General features: G+C 44.2%; 1 protein-coding gene across 1 annotated transcript in view; it reads right to left on the bottom strand.

The window, feature by feature from the left end:
* The window catches only part of LOC119433782 (craniofacial development protein 1), a 36,630-nt gene that overhangs the window by 11,620 nt on the left and 5,347 nt on the right, over nt 1-19,663 (bottom strand). The window contains exons 3-5 of the mRNA XM_037701045.2: nt 16,871-17,081; nt 12,646-12,752; nt 11,085-11,189 (exon numbers count right to left, since the gene is read on the bottom strand). Of these exons, the coding sequence (XP_037556973.1) occupies nt 11,085-11,189; nt 12,646-12,752; nt 16,871-17,081 (423 nt within the window). The remainder of the gene's footprint in view (nt 1-11,084; nt 11,190-12,645; nt 12,753-16,870; nt 17,082-19,663) is intronic.

Raw genomic sequence — 19,663 nt, 5'->3', positions numbered from 1 at the left:
CTCATACATCTTTCTGCATTCTCATCAGAGGCTTCACCCAGCAGACAAAAAGAGGACATGCAAGGCATCTCAAGGCACTGTCAACTTTCAAGGATGCCTTACGATTCTACAGGGGGCTGATTTAGCAGATATTCCACTCTTGTTTAACCTCTTGGCTGGAGAGCATGTCTTCAGACCCATAATTTCGGCATACCCAGTATGATCTTCATTAATGCTGGCAGTTAGCGATGTAATTTAAGTGATGCTTGCCACTAGAAGCCACTATGCCACTATGTTACAAGTTACATGTACTTGTTACCTAGTTACAATGTTACATGTACTTGTTACCTAGTACACCAATTTCCCAGCCACTGTCAGTGTTTGTGATAATGAAAAAAGTTAGCCACATGTGCAAAAAGTTTGAAGCATGGCCTGAGCCTCACCTAAGGGCACCGAAGTAAAGAAGGTGGCGCTTACCATGAAGGTAAAACCTTGCAACAAGCGTGTTTGAGTATTTGTGGCAATGACTGCTTTAATGAAAGCTCAAGACAAAACCCTGCCTGAAAAATATTTAGCTTTGAAACAGCATACCCTCATGCAGTGCGCATGCATATGAGAGTACCACTACTTAAGAGTTGCAGACAGTAGTATCAACTGTTACAGAGGGCTTACTCATTCAAATGCTCCTGATATGACAACCAGCAATGAGTTGCTGGTATATTAATGAATGTTCCTTCAATGCCATGCTATTATTCTGAACTCTGACTGAGAATAGGCAAATGATTTTATTGCGCAATTTTACTGTGAAGCTGTAAGCCACAGCTGAAGCAAGCTGTGTGAGCGCCAATGTGGGCCGATCCTGAAGACAGTGCAAAGAAGCAGTAAGCGCAGTGTGCTGCTTCTCCAAGAGGCATCACATGATGTCATCAGGTGACATCACTTGACGAAGACTTCACGTTTGACGTGATGACATCATCACATCAAATGTTATGTTACGTGAAGATGCCGTTATCATGTAACGCAACGTTTGATGTGATGATGTCATCACGCTATGTTTGACATGATGGCGTAATCACGTTGCGTCATCGTGGGCCAATCCTGGAGACAGTGCAAAGAAGCGATAAGTGCACAGTGTGCTGCTTCTCCAAGAGGCATCACATGATGTCATCAGGTGACATCATCACTTGACGATGATGTCACGGCGATGCCATTATCGTATAACGTAACGTTTGACATGCTGTAAGCGAAATGCGAAAATGCCTGTGTCCTTGCATTGTAGTGCACGTTAAAGAGACACTAAAGGGAAAAATAATTTCTTCTGTATCAGTAGATTGCCCTTCCATGATACCAAAAACACCATGAGAAGCCGCTTGGCAAGCCAGAAAGAAAAGAAAAACACAAAAGGCGAGTGGCGATGCCACCATGAAGTTCCCGCACCAGCTAACCATGACGTCATGGATTTTGACAGAGTCTTCTAGGTCCCAGTTAATTCTTTAGCGGTAAAAATTGACTACATTGTATTCTAAAGGAGACCAAGACTGAATATGGCAATTTTCACAAACATTTACTGAGCCAACGTGGCCCAAATACGAAAAATTACTTTAGAAGTCATGACGTCGCACTGAAGCGCTGATGTTGGGGTTTCCGCGCGCAATTAAAAAAAATTAACTTTGAGCTTCATTTTCTCTTCCAATTATTGACCTATTGCAGTGTAATTAATGACAACAGAGTTTTTGAAGAATACTTTACCAGTCTAAGTTAATTTACTGTTTTGCTTTAGTGTCCCTTTAAAGAACCCCAGGCGGTCAAAATTAATCCGGAGCCCTCCACTATAGAAGAGGCAACCTAAAGTTTGTCCGCGCAGCACCAGCGCCGAATACTCCCCTGGCGGAAGGATGGAAGTGTCGAAGGTCGTCACTGGGCTAGCGCACGCCCGTGTCCTCTATGGCGCGAGCGATCGTACGCGTTCTTTTCGCGACGGCAAGCGCGACCTCATCAACCAGGAAAGGTGGCACGCAATACTGCTGTGTTGTTGATTGCCACATCAGCCTCGAAAGCTGCCCGTGAAGTCCTACAGAATTCCGGGGAGGCGGTACGAGAAGGGCAGACGACAAGCTTGGATAACTGCAGTGCGCCAAGTCAAGGAAGTCACGTACTTTCGCATTCGTGCGCAATATCACGGCCGATCGATAAAAACGCAATAGTAATATGCCTGTTAGCACATGGCCGTTTGTTTAGACGTGTTGTGTAGTTGAACTGTAGTGACATCCGCAGTATTAGCTTAGCGGTAAATGCATACATGTTGCGCCGGTAAGCTCGACGACGCGAGCTCGATTCTTGGCCACGGTGGCTACATTTCGATGGGGGCGAAATGCAAGAATACACTTGTTACCATGTACTTTGATTTTTGTGCACGTTAAAGAATCCCCGGTGGTCAAAATTATTCCCTAGACCCTCCGTTACAGTGTGCCTCATAATGATATCGTGATTTTGGCATGTAAAACCCCCGAATTTAATTGATTGTACTGTTTGTTCACTCGCGATCGGCAAGGAGGAGCTCAAGAGAATTATATCCGTTTTCCAAATGCTGCAACTTAAATTGCTAGTTGTGCAGGCAACAAAAGGGGCCGCATGCTAATTTGTGTGGTGGCAATCCGTATTTAATGCAAGCTGCGGTCATCACATGCGTCGGTAAGCGGCAGATCGAAAAGCAGCGGCCCGAAACGTGCACGTTATGTTTGTTGCTTGGCTATGCTTTCTAGGTTCACAATATCCAAGCATGCTTTAAAGTAATTGCCACCTTGCACATTCTTCTTGCTTCACTTCCTGCCAAGAATCTTCGTTTCGTGTAGTAGCCGGCCATCAGTACGTGAGTTTACTTTAGCTGCGGCGGGGCATTCACCCGACGAGAAAGTAGATTTGCTTTGATGAGGCATGTATCGCTAATTCTTGCGCTCGTGCTGCAGGTCCCAAGGTAATCATTGGTTATCGTGATCTGGGTTCATTTCGCGGAGAAGTTTGTACGAGCAATTGCTCATGAGCAGTGAAAACCTTGCTCACTAACGCAATGAGTTGCCATGACTCTAACATCTGCATTGAATAAGGCATGATATACATTAAATATTTATACAGCATGATATAAGGCATTATGCGCATATGTAGCACTTACATCGTTAATTAATTTTATTTGCTTATTGGTGCCCAATGCATGTGTTCTTTCTGTGCTGACAGTGCTGATGCCACTCCCTGGGAGCCAAAATGAGAGCAGCCGTGTGTGTGCACCCAGCGACCAACGAAACCAACCGAAATTGTCACCATCTATGCACATCTCTGCAAGCATGCATGACCGCTTTGTGACTGCACCATAGAGAAATGAAAAGTGACTAAATTACTAACTTGGTGTGTACCTCCGCCACGCACTTGGCTTGCACTGTCACATCACTGCCCACAATTTGTTCAACACCATACACGTGTAGAAGCAGACGCTCCTCTTTCTTGAGGTTTCCGCCACGAAATAAGCTGTCGGCGTCGGCAACCTTCTTAAAACCGCATTGCAGTTTTTGCATCGCTGTTCAGCAAACACGCGATCTGCCGCCGTCAAAAATGGAGTGCCGTGAGCATGAGCAGTGAAGGAAAGCGCGGGCAAAACAATGTAAACAAAGCGTAGACTGCGCCACGGCGCAACCGCGCTGCTTGACATTTCCACATTGAGAGTGCTGTCAGGAGGCGCAGTAGCGACATCTGGTGATAGTTTTCTCGTCTACAGTGATGTGATTGGCCGAGGCTGTTTTGGAGCAGCTTCTTGGAGCAGCCACAAGTGCGTTTTGGAGCAGAAAAACAAGCTTTTGGAACATCTAAATGCATATTTCCAAGTGAAAAAATTGCCTTTGAAAGAGATTTCAGAAGGAGGGAGCCCAATGGGAAACAAGAACATTTTTACAAGATATATTTAGCTCAACATAAAGTTGTGGCACTAAAACATGTGAATCCCATGCATGGCTAGGTAATGACGACCCAATTAGATGATGAAGCTGTGATGACGATAGTATGACCCCTACACCATCACAATAGTATGACCACAAACCTCTCTAATCTCTACTTTAGCTTTCCAATTTGCAAGAGGCTGGGCGCTAAAATGGCGGGAACTGTAGAAGTGCACATAGAGACGTAAAGTTGGGGAACTTGACTAAGGAAGAGCGTTAGCAGTGTGCAATGCTCGCTCGCTAAGCTACACCAGCCGAAAATAGCAAAATGGCAGCAATGCAACGAAGAGAAACAAGCTCAGTAGCATGTGCAACAACTTGTCCCCATTTAACAAAATTTTCTGCCACCATGCATCCCCTTGACCAAACCACAGGAAAGCCACATCATGAAAAGGCTTTGCTGTACCAGCAGAATGCTTTTCCATATAGCGTTTATTATGAAAAGTGTGTGCTCTCACCTCTTAGTTTTAAAAGCGCCGTTTCAGCCATGGCCGGAGCCACCACATTTAAAGGGACATTAAAGGCAAAAATTAGTTCCATGTTGACTGTTAAAATAGCATACCAGAAACCTCGAAACGCTTGTTCGTGCCAAGAAAATACTTATTTTAAGAAAAAATTGCGTCTGAAGCGTCCGCGTACATCTAGCGCAATTCAAATCACCCGCGAGGAGTGGTGACGTCATGGCCACATTGTGCCGCCGATGAGTAAAATGGCGCCGCAGACTATGGAGGTAGAAAAATTCCTTCCTCCATGCCGCAGACAACGTTACGGCTTTTTTTTTTTTTTTGTGGAAAGCGCAAACGCGTGGCTAGAAACAGAGCCAAGACAGAGCCGACGGCAGTGCGAAAGCGGAAGGTAACGAGCGCGCCGAATTGTGAATACACTGATCGTTAACGCTCATCGCAATGGACCAACTAGTTAAGGACCCTGATAATGACACATTGGCTCGCAATGCTGGGCTCGATTTTAGCGGTTCAAGCTCCGATGAGCGTGACATGCAGCTGAGGGCTCCCGCTGTCAGCGTCGTTGCCTACTACGACGGCGGCCTCGACACCGGCTCTTCTGAGCACGAAAGCAAGGAGGACTCCAGCAATGCGACGTCGCGCGACGAAGCTGGTCACCGTCTGGACGTGCCGTAGCGACTCTCAAGCTGCTAGCAAATTCAAGTGCGAGTTTAGCGAGCCAGCAACACCAGCGCAGCACTACGCGATATCGGAACTACTGAAACTCGAAAGCGCGCAAAGTCGAGCGAAAACAAAACCTTTTGACCGCCCGCGTCATTATCAAGTGTAACGCCAAAAAGGTATTTTTTCTAAGAATCTAACAGAAGTAGACAAGTAGCATTTACTTCCGTCTTATATTCCAACGAAATAATCTTTTTAATACAAGTGGTTGAGTACTAGTGGCAATTTTTTTTAGGAGTGCCTTCGTCACCGGTTAAGTACCAGAATGTCCCTGGGGAGTCTCTTATCGTGTCCAGCATTTACCTCAATTTCTCGATTACTAAAGCTCTGTTCGCAATTATATTGACGCCTTAGACGTTCAAGAGCATTGCTCTATCACTTTAGCTTGACTTTTTATTTTACTTTAGTGTCCCTTTAAACTCGGCTGAACGCATTCGACATCGGCTGAAACTGTATGTGCAGATGGCGAGGGCTGAAGTTCATGTAACTAACAATGCAACACCTCTTGCCTTGCATCTCTTGCCCTTCCACACAGACGTAACTTTTCGCGACAGCAACAGCAACTTCTCATGTCAAACACGAGCTCACACCTCGGCCCTGTTGCCTGCCATTCATTCCCAGCATGCTCTGTGTATGCCTCCTTTTACGTCAGAATGCAATATGGCCAGTAGATGAGGAGCAGCCAAGGCAGGCGTTTAGAGGGATAAACGAAATCAGTGATGCTACTGCGGACTTATGATTTGGAGCAATTTTTGGAGCATCAGAAATTTCATTTTGGAGCACTTTGGAGCAGGCAATTTGGCATTTTGGAGCAGCTTGGAGCAGCTGATTTTTCACATCCTGAAGTATTTCAATTACCTGAATAATTCTTATGTTCTCACGAGAAGCTTCGTAAACATTTCCATCTATTGCAGATCTCGTGGAGAAAAAAATGCACTTGTGTGCATGCGACACACACAGACACAAATTGATATCATTTTGTATATTGCTAGTTTTCCCAGATGTCATCGGTAATATCTAGAAACAGAAATGATGGACACATTGGTGGCACGCAGTTATTATAACCACGTCATGCTGCGCTTCAAACAAGCTACTAGCTGCGTTTCCAGAGTAGATAACGTCCGCCGATGAATCGCCAATTAACCTTGAAGCCGCGAGCCTCGGCAGAAACCGCACTTTGCCGTCGAGCCGCCTTGCAAGGCAGACGCCGCGTCGGCGCCGTGCGTGGCACTGCTAAAGTCACTGGAACCTGGAACTTTGAAAGTACCGCAACCGCCGGAGCGAGCGCAGGCAACACTGCGTGGAAAATACGAGCAGCTCTTCCTCGGGCTTTCTAGGTTTCTAGGCTTGCTACAGTGAAGAACAGCACGATGGCTGCCGCAGTGGGCCCTGTGAAATCCACAAACAAAACTGCATTTTGTTTAGCTAGATACGATGTAAATTACAGGTACAGTAGCCGACGAATTTTTCGGACTCCAAAAATTTGGGCTTGTTGGATATTCCGGACTTCGCAGATGTACCGGCAGGATTCCCATAGAGCTAATGCATTTTCGCGAGCGATTTTTCGGACGAATCTAGGAGCCAATGTTCGATTTTCCAGACTAAATCACTCGCTCTGAGCCACGCTACCCGATCTTGGAGGCCGCCATGTTGGATTTTCCGCTGGCTTGGCTTCCAGTGCCTACCTGTATAGCCTTCAAGATCAGTACACGCACGCTATCCCCTCATCTCCGAGGTCATGCCCGCTCTTCCTTGGCCGACAAAACGTTCTAAAAAGCTGCACTTGCTTTTTTTTTTTTCGGTCCGTGCGCTGTGTGCAGGTGAAAGCTTGCTAGGGGCCAGCAACTGCAATTTATTCTCACGCACGCGAGAGAGGAAGGCGGCCGGAGGCGCGCGCGGACTTCGATATCAACAAGTTCACCAAGTGGGAGTGAACTTGTCGCTATTGATCCGGTGCAGCCAGAGATAGCACGGCGCTTGCTGTCGCTCTTTCCGCTTAACTGGTATCGCGAAAAGCATTTTCCCGGACTCCCGGCGGTTGCTGCACCCGAATGTGCAGCACCCGGGCATTTCCTTTCGTTTTGTTTTAAGTCTACGAAAGTTACATATACACTAAATTATACAAAATGCAAAATCTAACCTCCTTGATGACTCGTACGCGCGGCATGTGCGAGCGATGTCTGTCTGCTTATCTCCTCCGGCGCGGCTTAAATGATCACCTGACGGCAACTGACCAATCGGCGGCGCGGCGGCTAATTAGAGAAAAGGGCTGCGGTACTTTCCAGGTTCCAGTGACCTTAATTGGGACGTACGCGCTAGAGCTTTCTCGTCTCTTGTTTGCAGCTAAGGTTGCAACTAAGGCTCGCCCTATCGTCACGTTGAACATTTTAATTCCCCGGTGGTGCAATTGGCGATAGACGTCGTCAAATCCGAGACTGTTTGGCGCAATTTTCGTCGATTATATCAGGACAGCGCAGTAAATCCCAATTACAGCTATGACATTGACCTTTATGCCTGCCTTAGTGAAGTGGAAAATTTCGCATGGCTGTCGTAGGAAAAACTATTCCTGGAGCTCATTTCCATAAATTGATTACGCTCCCGGAAATAGCGCACTTTGGCGCAGTTGGCGCAGGAGTGGAATCACTGCGAAATTCATATGTAAAAAAATCTGTGCAACTCTCAAGCCTGATGTTTTCAAGAAATGACGGAAGCGTGCAGGATTAAAATTAAATTATGGGGTTTTACGTGCCAAAACCAGTTCTGATTATGAGGCACGCCGTAGTGGGGGACTCCGGAAATTTTGACCACCTGGGGTTCTTTAACGTGCACCTAAATCTAAGTACACGGGTGTTTTCGCATTTCGCCCCCATCGAAATGCGGCCGCCGGAAGCGTGCAGGAGAACGTACTCATCAAATTTAATTAGGATCTGGTGACCTCGAAAAAATCACCGGAGTTGCCCTTAAGGTGCATGAGAAGCTTTGTGGCTGTCATCAAACTAGCAAGAAAACTTCAGAGCTATAGAATTCTTTTATATTTGTAATTAGGAGCAAAACAGAATGTTAAACAGCAGTGCATATGAATGGCAAGGAAGAAAAACTACCATGGGGGAAAGAAAATATATATGAAATTGTAGTTCTCAACCACCGAGCTTCAGAATCAAGAAACAGAAGCATTTGCTGTATCTTAACCCTTCAAGCGCCAGATCCAAGTATACTCATCTTGCCACCAATGCACACCCCTGGCCATGCCCGAGATAATTTGTGAACGTGAAAGTAGACGGCGCAACCGTGGGCAACCATGGTTGCGTCATCTACTCAGAAGTTGGTTTAACTAAAATTTTATGGTAGGTTTTGTCTTTATACAACGGATGGTGCTACAAAACTCATCAATTGTCATCGTTGCTTGCGTCTTGTTTTCCGACACGGTAGGCCGGTGTAAAAAGCCGGCACAATTTTTTAATGATGCAGATATTCAATAACTTAACATTGATGTGGAAATTAAAAAACTTCTTAGGACTTTGTTGTTGATTATGAGCTTCAAGAGGCAATGACAGCAACTAAGAGGCCATGTTGCCAGAGTAACATTAATGTCATAATAAAAATCATTGATTAACCTGTCTTAATTTCCTTTGAATGTTCCAATTTAAATGTTCAACAACATATCACCAATAAATAACAATTGAATTTAAAGCCTCCTAATGTATTACTTAAGAGAGATATTGAATTTCTTGCACTTTGGAAAAACACACGGCACCCAAAGGGTCAAAACTTCGCACACACTGCAGTGCGCCTGAACATAGCCTCTTGCAGCTCTTTAAGAGTGAAAATAAAATACCTGTGGCCACCCTTAACATTATTTCATATGATGGCATTTACATACATGCACACACAGCACATACATGCACACACAGCAGAGAGCTGCCATTGCAACAGTAAGCTCTATCAACAAACAAGAATGTATTATTTGATACTTCCTCAATCTACAGTAAAACCTCGATAATTCGAACTCGGTTAATTCGAAAATTCGGTTAATTCGAAGAATTTGAGCGGTCCCGTCATTCTCAATGCAAATTCTACCGGATAATTTGAATGGCCCGCGCGGCTCTATTCGGATAATTCGAAGTTTCCGGCTAGTAGCAACGTGCGGCGGTTAGGTTAGGGCGCCCCGTCCAGTCGCCAACCGATTTTCCGAGCTCGTGGGGACTGAAAAATAGTCCGGAAAGCTCGTTCGGCCGAAAAAAAAAAATTAGTGCGGCTTAAAAAAAATCTCTAATAATGCCCTGCCTCATACTACGCTTGGAGGGGATCGACTTGCTTGGATTTGCGCAGCAATGACGTCTCCGTGTACAGTCGACACGAACATCACCGCGTTGGCGATCTCTGCCAACGGAGTTCGCCATGGAGATCCAAGAAACGAGCTTCGCACCGCTTAGCTCTCGCGAAGGTACAGGAGGTAGCGCCGATCACTGAGACATGGGTCTCCGAGACACCTGCTCAGTGTACACGCCATGTTCAAAATAGCAACCGAAACTTGAGAAAAAAAAAAAAAAAAAAAAGACTCACTGAATTAACAAGCGTGGTGTCAGCACGCACGAACGAGCCCGGCCGCCGCAGCGAGCGAAGGTTCGTGCGGTCTATCGCTTCAACGGAAACTGAGCGGCGAGAGCACAGCACATACAAAAGGTCAGAGCCGTCTGGAGATCACTTTCAAGATACGGTGCGCACGAGAAACTGCTCCAGCGCTAAGTACGCAGTTGTTAAAAGAGTAGAAGCCCCCCCCCCCCCCCCTCATCCCTCCCATACCCCCATGGCCTTTCGCACGAGGGAGGAAGTCGCGTTTACGCTCCGCCGTGCGTTCGCTCTCCATGAAAGCGCGCGTCCCCCGCGCGCTGTCACTCGCACATACGGCGGGCACGCAGCGATGATTTTATCACCCTTGGACTTTGTATGGAACCTCAGGGCGGCGACGCCGACGGCGAAAATCTGCGCTTGAAGCGTCCATATAATTGCTGTCGCAATAAAAAAACATCCCACAATAAATGGTTATAACGATAGTGCTGAGCGCATATACAAAGAAAAAAGAAAAAGTGCAGTATGTACTCTGGAGCGTTTTGTCAGTCAAGGAAGAGCGGGCATGGCCTCCGAGACTGGAGGATTGCGCGAGCTCTCTATTGATAGCGCGCGTTCCAATCTTGGAGGCTATACAGCGAGCCACTGGAATCCAAGCCAGTGCAAAATCCAACATGGCGGCCTCCAAGATTGGGTAGCGCGGCTCGGAAAGAGCGATTTAGTCCGCAAAATCGAACTTTGGGGTCTCAATTCGTCAGAAAAATTGGGTGCGAAAATGCATGAACTCAATGGGAACCGTGACGGTGCATTCTTGAAGTCCGGAATATCCAGCAAGTCCAAATTTTTGGAGTCAAGCACCACGACGCCCGCTTTCGCGGCAGTTATCGATTCCATGAACATCGTCCGCAACTTTGTTGAGTGCAGTGCGGGTGATATTTGTATGCTACGTTTTTTGAGCCAGCTGGAGAGCATGGCACTAGGAGCGGCGAACCAGCGCGCCAAGTAATCCCGCATCGGTGATTACATTGAGTAATTTTTCTCGGACATGGAAAATAAAGGTGATTTCTTTTTGCGGCAAGTTCTTGCTTGTTTTTTTTTTTTATTATTCGTTTCGATTAATTCGAAAATCCGCTTAATTCGAAGAATTTTCGCGGTCCGGCGACCTTCGAATTATCGAGGTTTTACTGTACATGCCTTTACAACACTTTGGACAAAGCTGGCACAAACCAATTCAAATTGCTAAAACACTCATTAGAGAAAGTATGACTCACTTATGCGAGGTTTTCTATTCAAGCATAGCAAAGACCATTATTCCAGCAACAATGGTGGCTTAGACAAATGAAGCCTGCATACACTGTGCTCCACATACCCAGTCAGTCCTGGTGGTGACTTGGTCGGTCCAGCCACCTCTTCTTCCTCTTTTTTTGCGAATAAGCGTGCCTCCTTAGAATCAGCTGACACTTCCTTGTCCACCCTAAAATACCAAAGACCAGTTACTGCCACTGTCAACATAAAGAAAGATTCGAGAGCAGCTACCTGTCAACACTTAACACAAATACCATGAATGCTATTCTTTTCCAAGCACTAACATAAAGCACCATGTACAAGAGTGCAGCATGATGGCACCAACATTAAATGACAACCAGCTATGTAATGAAGCAAGCTTGGCCCCGTCTTTTGACTATTCACCATTTATTGCCCACACGTAAACTAATTCATTCTTTATAAAAATGTGTTACATGTTTCATGAACTAAATAGTGCATGCTGAAGCAGTTGGTAACGGTCTTGGGTTAAAAAATTTCCATAAAAAATTTGCAGGTGGAATAGCCTTTCGTATTTTTTACCTTCCAAGTCAGACAGACATCTCACCAATGTGGAATGTATTTCATGAAACAGTTGGCCCCACTCAATGTAAGCCCGAGCCCCACCCCCTTGCTTAGCATGAAGTTTCTCATCAACTAACAAACATAACAAGAGGCCTACAGAGATCTTTCACTTATAGTGACCCAGCTGCTGCTATGGTTCAGTTATCATGAATGGAAGCAATTGAAAGACACTGTTGCCATAGCAACATGAGAGGAAAAATGAGATGCACATGGAAAGTACTCCTAGCATACATACACAGAAGTTGATTTGAGGCCACACTAGCAGCAACCTTCCGACCTTAAAATTACATACGGCACCTGCTAGACATATCAGTGTCCCATACCTCCAGAGGGGCCGTGGGGCGCTGTCTACACATCTCGATTTTCTTGATTGTTACTTTACTCTCGATCAGCCATTACAATGTGAAAAATTATTGCAAGCTGGGCCACAAACATATACATAGCAAAATAGCTGAAGAAAAAATCATCGCCCAAGCACTCCGTACAGATGGTAACAGCGAAGCTGAAATGTGCGGCCCGGTGTTTATAACTGGGTTAATCCCGACAGTACATTAAAGTCTTTTTCAATTATTGGTTACGTCTATGTTTCTTAATGAGGTTACACACACATACATTCGGCTGCGACGGAGAAAATGATGTCACTGACAGAATGCCCGCAGTCCGCCGTTGTCACATTGCCGCTCGCAATTCTTCAAAATTAAATCTGCCCGTCACGTAAGATAATGAATGACTCATATCCCCTTAAGCAAGGGCTCATACCCCCATAAACGCAGCCTCCCCCTTACGACGACAGAAAAGAAGTGAAATTCTGAGCTGAAATGATGAGTAGCAATGGAGCCAGCTGTGGAAGAAGACGACAACAAACGCGGGAGCAGCGGCATGAGCGTGTTCGCGCGGTGCGCTGAGCGGCGCCAATGAGCCAACTGTGAAAGACGACGACGCTCGAGCCATTGCTGATGATGATAGTTTCTGCGTACAGGCGACGGACGGACAAATTCGTTAGCCATATACAGCTTCGCTATAACAAAATCAAGAGTGCTCACTTGATGGTCTCTCCAGCAAACTCCAGTAACTGAGTAATTTTCACTTTCTTCTCTGATGGGGGCGCTTCTTGGGAGCTTGCGGTGGAGGAAGACGGTTTACTGGGCTCCTGCAAATAAGATGTTAGAATAGACATGATGGTCTTTTCACTTAAATGTGAAATTTTTTTTAGTGGATACAGTCAAACCTCAAAATAACGAACCTCTATGTAACAAATTTCGCGATGTAACAAACTATTTTTATTTCCCAATCTTAGTTCCATTGAATTAACGAAACCTCAAATGAACGAAATTCGCGATATAACGAAGTTTTCACTGCAAGTACAACTTCGTTATATTGGGGTTCTACTGTACTGTATCAAAAGCTTTCCCTACAAAATAATTTATAGTGCCTATGTAAACAAATTTCATACCAATCATTTATTATAAATTGCTTGATTGATTTATTAGGTTTACCACCATCTAAAGTAACAGAGGTACCACGAGAGATGCTGCCAACGGAGGGCCATGGATAAACTTTGACGACCCCAAACTCTATACATTAATGCTTCGCATTCTGCTCCAATCACAATGCAACCATTGCGACCATGTATTAAAACCAGCAACCTAGTGCTAAGCAGCAGAATGCCTTGGCCATCCAGTCACCACAGATGGTTAAACCCACAATCAATCCTGAATACAGTGTACACCGCTTATAACGTAAGTCGCCGGAGTCGCGAATATCCGCACTATAACCAAAACAACTATTTTATTGCGATAAGGGACACTCCAGGCGCATTTCTGCCGTCGCTGTCACCGTGCTCTAGGTTCTGTATTCGCTTACTAAATAAATTAAGCACGGTGTCGCGCGCGCAGAAGGAAACATGAACACATCTCGCTCGTTGACCGGAAACGAACTGTCAAAACACTTGAGTGAAGCGCGGCGAGCGAATTAACGCGACCTATAAGCGGTGAAAACACAGTGCGCGGCAGACTTTCATTGTTGCAGATTGCTTTAAAGATAGGGTCAAGGCGATCGTATCGCCGAATTGAATCATCGCAGATTAAGTCCTGCTTCGGTCCACTGAAACCGTTCCGCATTGCTTTGCTGGCGAAAATCCTCTCCTCCTGTTTGCGCCAGTCCCGAACGCAAGTTTCGGATTCTCCGAACGCCCGTGATGTGGCCCGATTTCCATCCGTCTCCGCACGCATGATCACTTTCCTTTTAAATGTGGCATCATGATGAACTTGGTGCTTCATGCTGATAGAGCAGATGCAGAGAACGTGAAGACAGACAGTAGCCTATTGCCTAAGCACGTGTACTGCAGCACATGGAGGAAGCTACGGTAACTAGGCTCGAGAGTAGCTAGGCTCAAGAGTAGCTAGGCTCGACGCGCGTGCGAGGCAGCCATTTTGAAATGCCGACGGCTATATGGTAACGCAGATTTAGGGTCGTACTCGATTCTAACGCGCACACAATTTTGGACCTGTTTTATCGGGAAAAAAAAGTGCACGTTATATTCGAGTAAATACAGTATTTGTGGCTTGAGGGGAGCGTTTGCCGTCTAGGTTGACTGCTGAACTTCCAGGCAGCCGCACTGTAACCGGTATTTCGTGTCCCGCAAATGCACTATAAGCGATACGCGTAAACATAGAGTGCTATGGGAAAATTAACGGGAGTCTGAAAAGACCGTATTATATCCGGTCCTGCACTATAAGCGGTTACGTTATAAGTGGTCTATACTGTAGTATACAAAACAAAAAGTCTCATGAAAACATAGCAATTAATGGCAAGTAAATGAAAGGAAAAGAGAGAAGATCCATTTACCATTTATGCAGCGCTGATGTACGATTCCGAAGAGTAAAAGAATTAATAAATAAAAAAATCCGAGGACCCCTAAACACTTCTTTTGAGTTGTGAATGCGAAAGCATTAATGTCCAACTGAACACTGCTGTGCGGTCCTTCGTGCTATGAACTCCTCGCGGGGAAGCGAGTGCATTGATATGCTTGGTGCATTTTGATTTGGCCTTACTGAGGCGCAGTCAGAACGCAGGCAAGAGCTTGCGCGGACTAGGAATGTTTGGATAACACAGGGTTCAGAGAGCGAGGGTGACGTGCATCAAGGCGATGCCCTCTCCCCTCACGCAATACTGCGGCAGCAGGTATCCCCTTTCGCCTGCTCTGCTTCGTCGAGGCCCGAGCCAGCAAGCGCTAGCCAGTGCCATGCGCTCATGATGTGGCGTTGCAGACAATGTGAAATGAGGCACCGTTTCGCTACAGACACCGCTGACTTTTTTGCGCAAAGAGCCATTTGACGCTTTTGCATCAATGAAGAATCAGAGATGCTGTCTGCTTGGGCAAAACAATATTCATCAATATGCATTCTATATTGCTGCCCTTCTGCCGTGCCATGTGTGATGCAAAACATAACAAATGCTCTGAAAGTGATCCCAGATGTTGCAAGCAGTTGGTATTTCACCTATGAGGTGTCCTAGTGATGACGTATGTATTAAAGACAAGTGGTTCACAACAAGTTTTGCCAAGATTTATTGCAATTATAAAAATCAGAGCACTAATTCATTTATTCTAATAACTTTTTAAATAACACTAGGGCAAGTTTCAAATTTGGAACAGAACTTGGAAAATGCAGAAGGCATTGAATATGGCAATCAGTTCTGTGGAATCCCACAAGGTGGAGAAAGGTTCATGAAAGGGGAAAAACTGTCATCCACCTGAATGTAGCACTAAGCTACAGTCGGAGTAAAGGGAGCAGTTTTTAGTGCAACAGGTTGCAATTTTGATATGCTGCCTTTTGTGGCTGATAAAGGAGCAAATGTCTTGCGTCAGCTGAAGGGATAGCAATGCTTTTTGTCACATGGCTGGACAGTGGCAAACTGTTGTAAGAGAGTGAAATTCTGTGCTTGACGCACGCCATGGACTCTGTCAGGTTATGTTTATCAATAAGCGATAATGCATGCACACGTCTCTTGCCATTCGAAGCGCCGCCCCATTTTTGTATAAGTACAAACAGCTGGCATTGTGAACAGCTACATGAACATGCAGTGCACTCTAAGAATACTTGCCCAGGCTCAGCACTTTGCGGCACTAGACTTGAACTTTAAAACCGGACTTGAAATTTCAATGTCTTTGTCTTTATAGCCAATAAATGCACAGCTGCATCATAATTTTGCATTGATATTTAGTACTGGAGCTGTTCAAGCAGATTCAATTGAACTCATATAGCAAATGCAACAAGGTGCTTATGCTGCGCGTCTTAAAATGACAAACCTAGAATAATCAACAGTAACATCTCAGCTTGCATTCAAATGATTCTGGGTGCCGGAAGAAAATTCACAAACACCAGACAACATAAATGTATTTCAAGCAAGGCAGTCAGCAAAGCTTTAGCAATGACATGATCTTGCACTATGGATGAGGTTGCAGACAGTCACTGAAGACTGAAAGTGCAAAACTGATGCAAGGCAGTAGTCCTTTACTCTTTTTATAGAGTAATGAGGTTACACACATGTCAATAAACTAATCTAAAATATAATAACATTACTTAGGATTTTCTTGCTTTTGCTCAAAATAAAAATTTTTTGCGACATAATTTAAAATAGGACCAACAGTTGTTATAATGACCTGACTGCACTATCCAGTGCACTGAAAGATAGGGATTTGAAGAAGCCATCAGAAAGCATAAGTGAATTTCAGAGCTGTAGTGAGGACATGGTCATGTGATTACAACTGAGTGCCTTGAAATTTTGAGTTTTTCAGATAAATCCAAATTGTCTACTTTTCTTACTGGCAAGTGTTTACCACATTTTATTAAAATCTAAAAATGCAGAACTCTATTTAATTGTCCTGTTCAAAAAGTGCTACAGGGCTTGAACATTTTGTGAAGGCTTCATGCATCATTGCAATGCTCAATGCCACCTCCAGTCGCACTGCTGGCAGTTATGTTATGCGAATTTAGTGAATTCACACTTTCAAAGCCTAGGGTGCATTCAACCTCGCCAAAAGCCAGGAATCTCACATTTTGCAATCTACAACTATTAAAATGCGCCTGCTGTGGCCAGCAATGAAACCCAAAGTCCTGCAAGTCGCCATATCAGTGGCATGGCTGAGTAGCCAGGAATTGTTTCCTAAACTCCAAAGACTTGGCTTCACATATTTTAAAGAATCTGCAAAACTTTTAACGAAATTTTTTACGCACTTGGCATCGAATGTTAAGCCAAGTAACTTACAGTGACTGCAGTCACGGCAGGGATAGTTCGTTTCTTTGGAATGGGTTCAACATCTCGCAAGAAATCAGACCACAGGAGGTCTGCTTTTTTCTTCTCCTCTTCAGGAGTAAGCATAGAAGTTGGCTCCTCTGCATCACCTGCCGTATTAGGGCTGGCACTCTCATGTGCTGGGCTATCTTCACCCTCCAGAGAAATGCCGCCTTTGCGCTTTCTACAAAAAACAATGAAATGCACATTTATGCACGTAAATTGTTAGAAGTAAGACAAGTTCAAATATAAGCAACAAAGCAAAAGCAAAATGAACACTCAAGAATAAGCTATAAATAGTTTTACAAATAATGTGAAACACCACACCCATATATGGCTCCATAATATATCATGACATGTGCCTATTTTAAGCATCCTCATAGAGAATTATTGTGTAGTCTGAAGAACTTTTCAGTGCTATTTTTAACAATCTGGCAAGTTGCAAAACTCTCCTGGAACAACCTTAGATGACACTACTGATTCTTGCAGTTTGGAGGCATATCTCTTGGAAGAGCATTACATTGCTGACTTAAATGAAGAGGCATGAATCCAAATGAGAGTAGTTCACAGAAAGATGGAGGCTTGAAGTGATGAATAGTGGTCGAATAAGGAATGTCACTGAAGCCAATGTTTTGATAAGGAGACCTGGTCTTCTACAGGGCAGCAACTGCTTTCCTTAGCAGCAGTCATGTGTGTAGCTTGCTCCTAGCCGGTGTGAAGAATGAGGTAAGGAAAGTCAATTTGTTTTTAAAAAGGGGGAAGGGGGTGGGCAAAAATGGGGGAAATGGGGGAAGGGGTGTTTTAGGCAACAAGTAGAGGTACTGCTGTTGGTTCTTCAAAGAAGCAGGGGTGACAAAAACAGAAGGGGGTTCATATGTGCAAGTAGGCACTGAAAATACAGCTCCAAGTCTCCCCACAAGACGGAAAAATAAGATATGCTTTTTAAACATGAGAAAAAGGGTCGAAAGAACTAGGTTGTACCAATACATATTTAGTTAGGAGTAAAAGTATGAATACACATTATGCCAAAGGCTGGGAGAGAGAGAAACGAGATAGACGTGAGCTACAAGAAGAGACAGGGTGAACTGGAGATCACTGGGAGATACCATCTTGCAGTGGACATAAAGATAGGCTGATGATGATGTATATTTTTATTGCAATTGCACGGAAAGCACAATTCCGCCATTTTAGATGGATTATCTGAGGAGGCAGATGTTACTTGAACGGCCAATCTCGATGTTCATTCATGTAGCTAATTAAAAACACTACCTTTTTAATTGTTCACGTTTTTATATTCTGACATTGTGAACTAAAAAGTCATGTCTACTTAGCAGAGATCCTACGACTATCACCATTTTTTACATATCTGTCTGCAACATTTCATATGAAATATATTCGCGTTCATGTAAGTTTCCTAAAAGCCTTTCTCTAACATTTTGAAACCAATATAACTGCAACACCAATATATATTTTACCACTTTTTTGGCACGGATACTTTTAAGGTGATGCTAGTCTTGGGATTTCTGCTAAAGAGATGACTTCACCACTTCTCCACTGCAATTTCACTACTTCAACAAGCGAAGTTTATAAGTGAATATTTTTAATTATCTGTATCGAGATTTCAATTTGTTGTGCAAGTAATGTGTGCCTCTTCATAACGATTCATACAGCCACTTGGAAGAGGCCAAATTACTTTATACTTCATAAACAATTTTCAAAATTCTGGTCAAACTAAAAATAGACAGTACCACTCAAAACGAAATGGGAACAGCATTGCGCACTTGCCTGAGCATTCACAATCACTGTGAACCCATGCGATCGCTGCATTGAGACATCATTGCCAGAGGTTGTACAGACAGCACTACAACACGAGTTATTTCCCATCATACTCTCACGGCAATTGCACTTTTCAGGTAAAATTTTGGCTCAGCGGACCCGACTGCAACGACCACAGACAGTGGTTGTGCAATATATTTCGTGAAGAGACGGTGTCTGTCTGTGTTTGCAGTTTGTCCAGGAACATCATTTTAACAGTTAAAAAATTCCCTTGTTTTGAAGGCATTTACAGAAATTTCCAGAAGGGAGCCCATGCGGTGCTTCATTTAAGTGCTGGTAGCCAAGCCATACGGATCACGCCATGTTATCTCTCATACTGTGCCCAATAGCTTTGTTTAGTTTTTCACACCTTGTGCCATTTAGAAAATATAATTTTTGGTCTAATGCTAGACGCCATCCATAAATCAGATCTTTTTTGTCCATAAAAATTCTGGTCCATAAAAGTTCTGGTCACAAAAAATAATATAACAAAGCAAATCAGTAGTTTTTGGTCTCTTGAGAGATAGAGTGAAGAGTTTAATTAGAGGATACTGACAAGTATCCAGAGCAAAACTTGGCACTAATATGTGCTCCTTATAGTGCTATTTACACTGCCAATGTACAAAGAGTGGTTCTGCACAATTCTTTCAAGTGCTATAACCTTTTGAAATCCCATGCCATTTATTTATCGATTCATTGCTGTTCTTAATGCATTCACATGTATGTTGGCAGCGAGAGTGCTTTTGCACCTGAACACACTGGGAGGTGGCAATATTTAAAACCAAAGGTGTCATACACATGCCATATTTTTAACCAAATTGTCATGTTTTAAAATGACATTTTTCTTGAAAGAATGTATAAATTTGGGCTTGTTGATTCTACATTAGCCTACTAGCGCACAAAAGAAACTAAGCCCCAGGATAATGTAACAATTCCATGCCAATGCCATTC

This window comes from Dermacentor silvarum, chromosome 1, assembly GCF_013339745.2.
Source record: "Dermacentor silvarum isolate Dsil-2018 chromosome 1, BIME_Dsil_1.4, whole genome shotgun sequence".
NCBI classification, from domain to species: Eukaryota; Metazoa; Arthropoda; class Arachnida; order Ixodida; family Ixodidae; genus Dermacentor; species Dermacentor silvarum.
The sequence above is the reverse complement of the archived record's forward strand: the minus strand, read 5'-3'. Positions and strand labels throughout refer to the sequence as shown.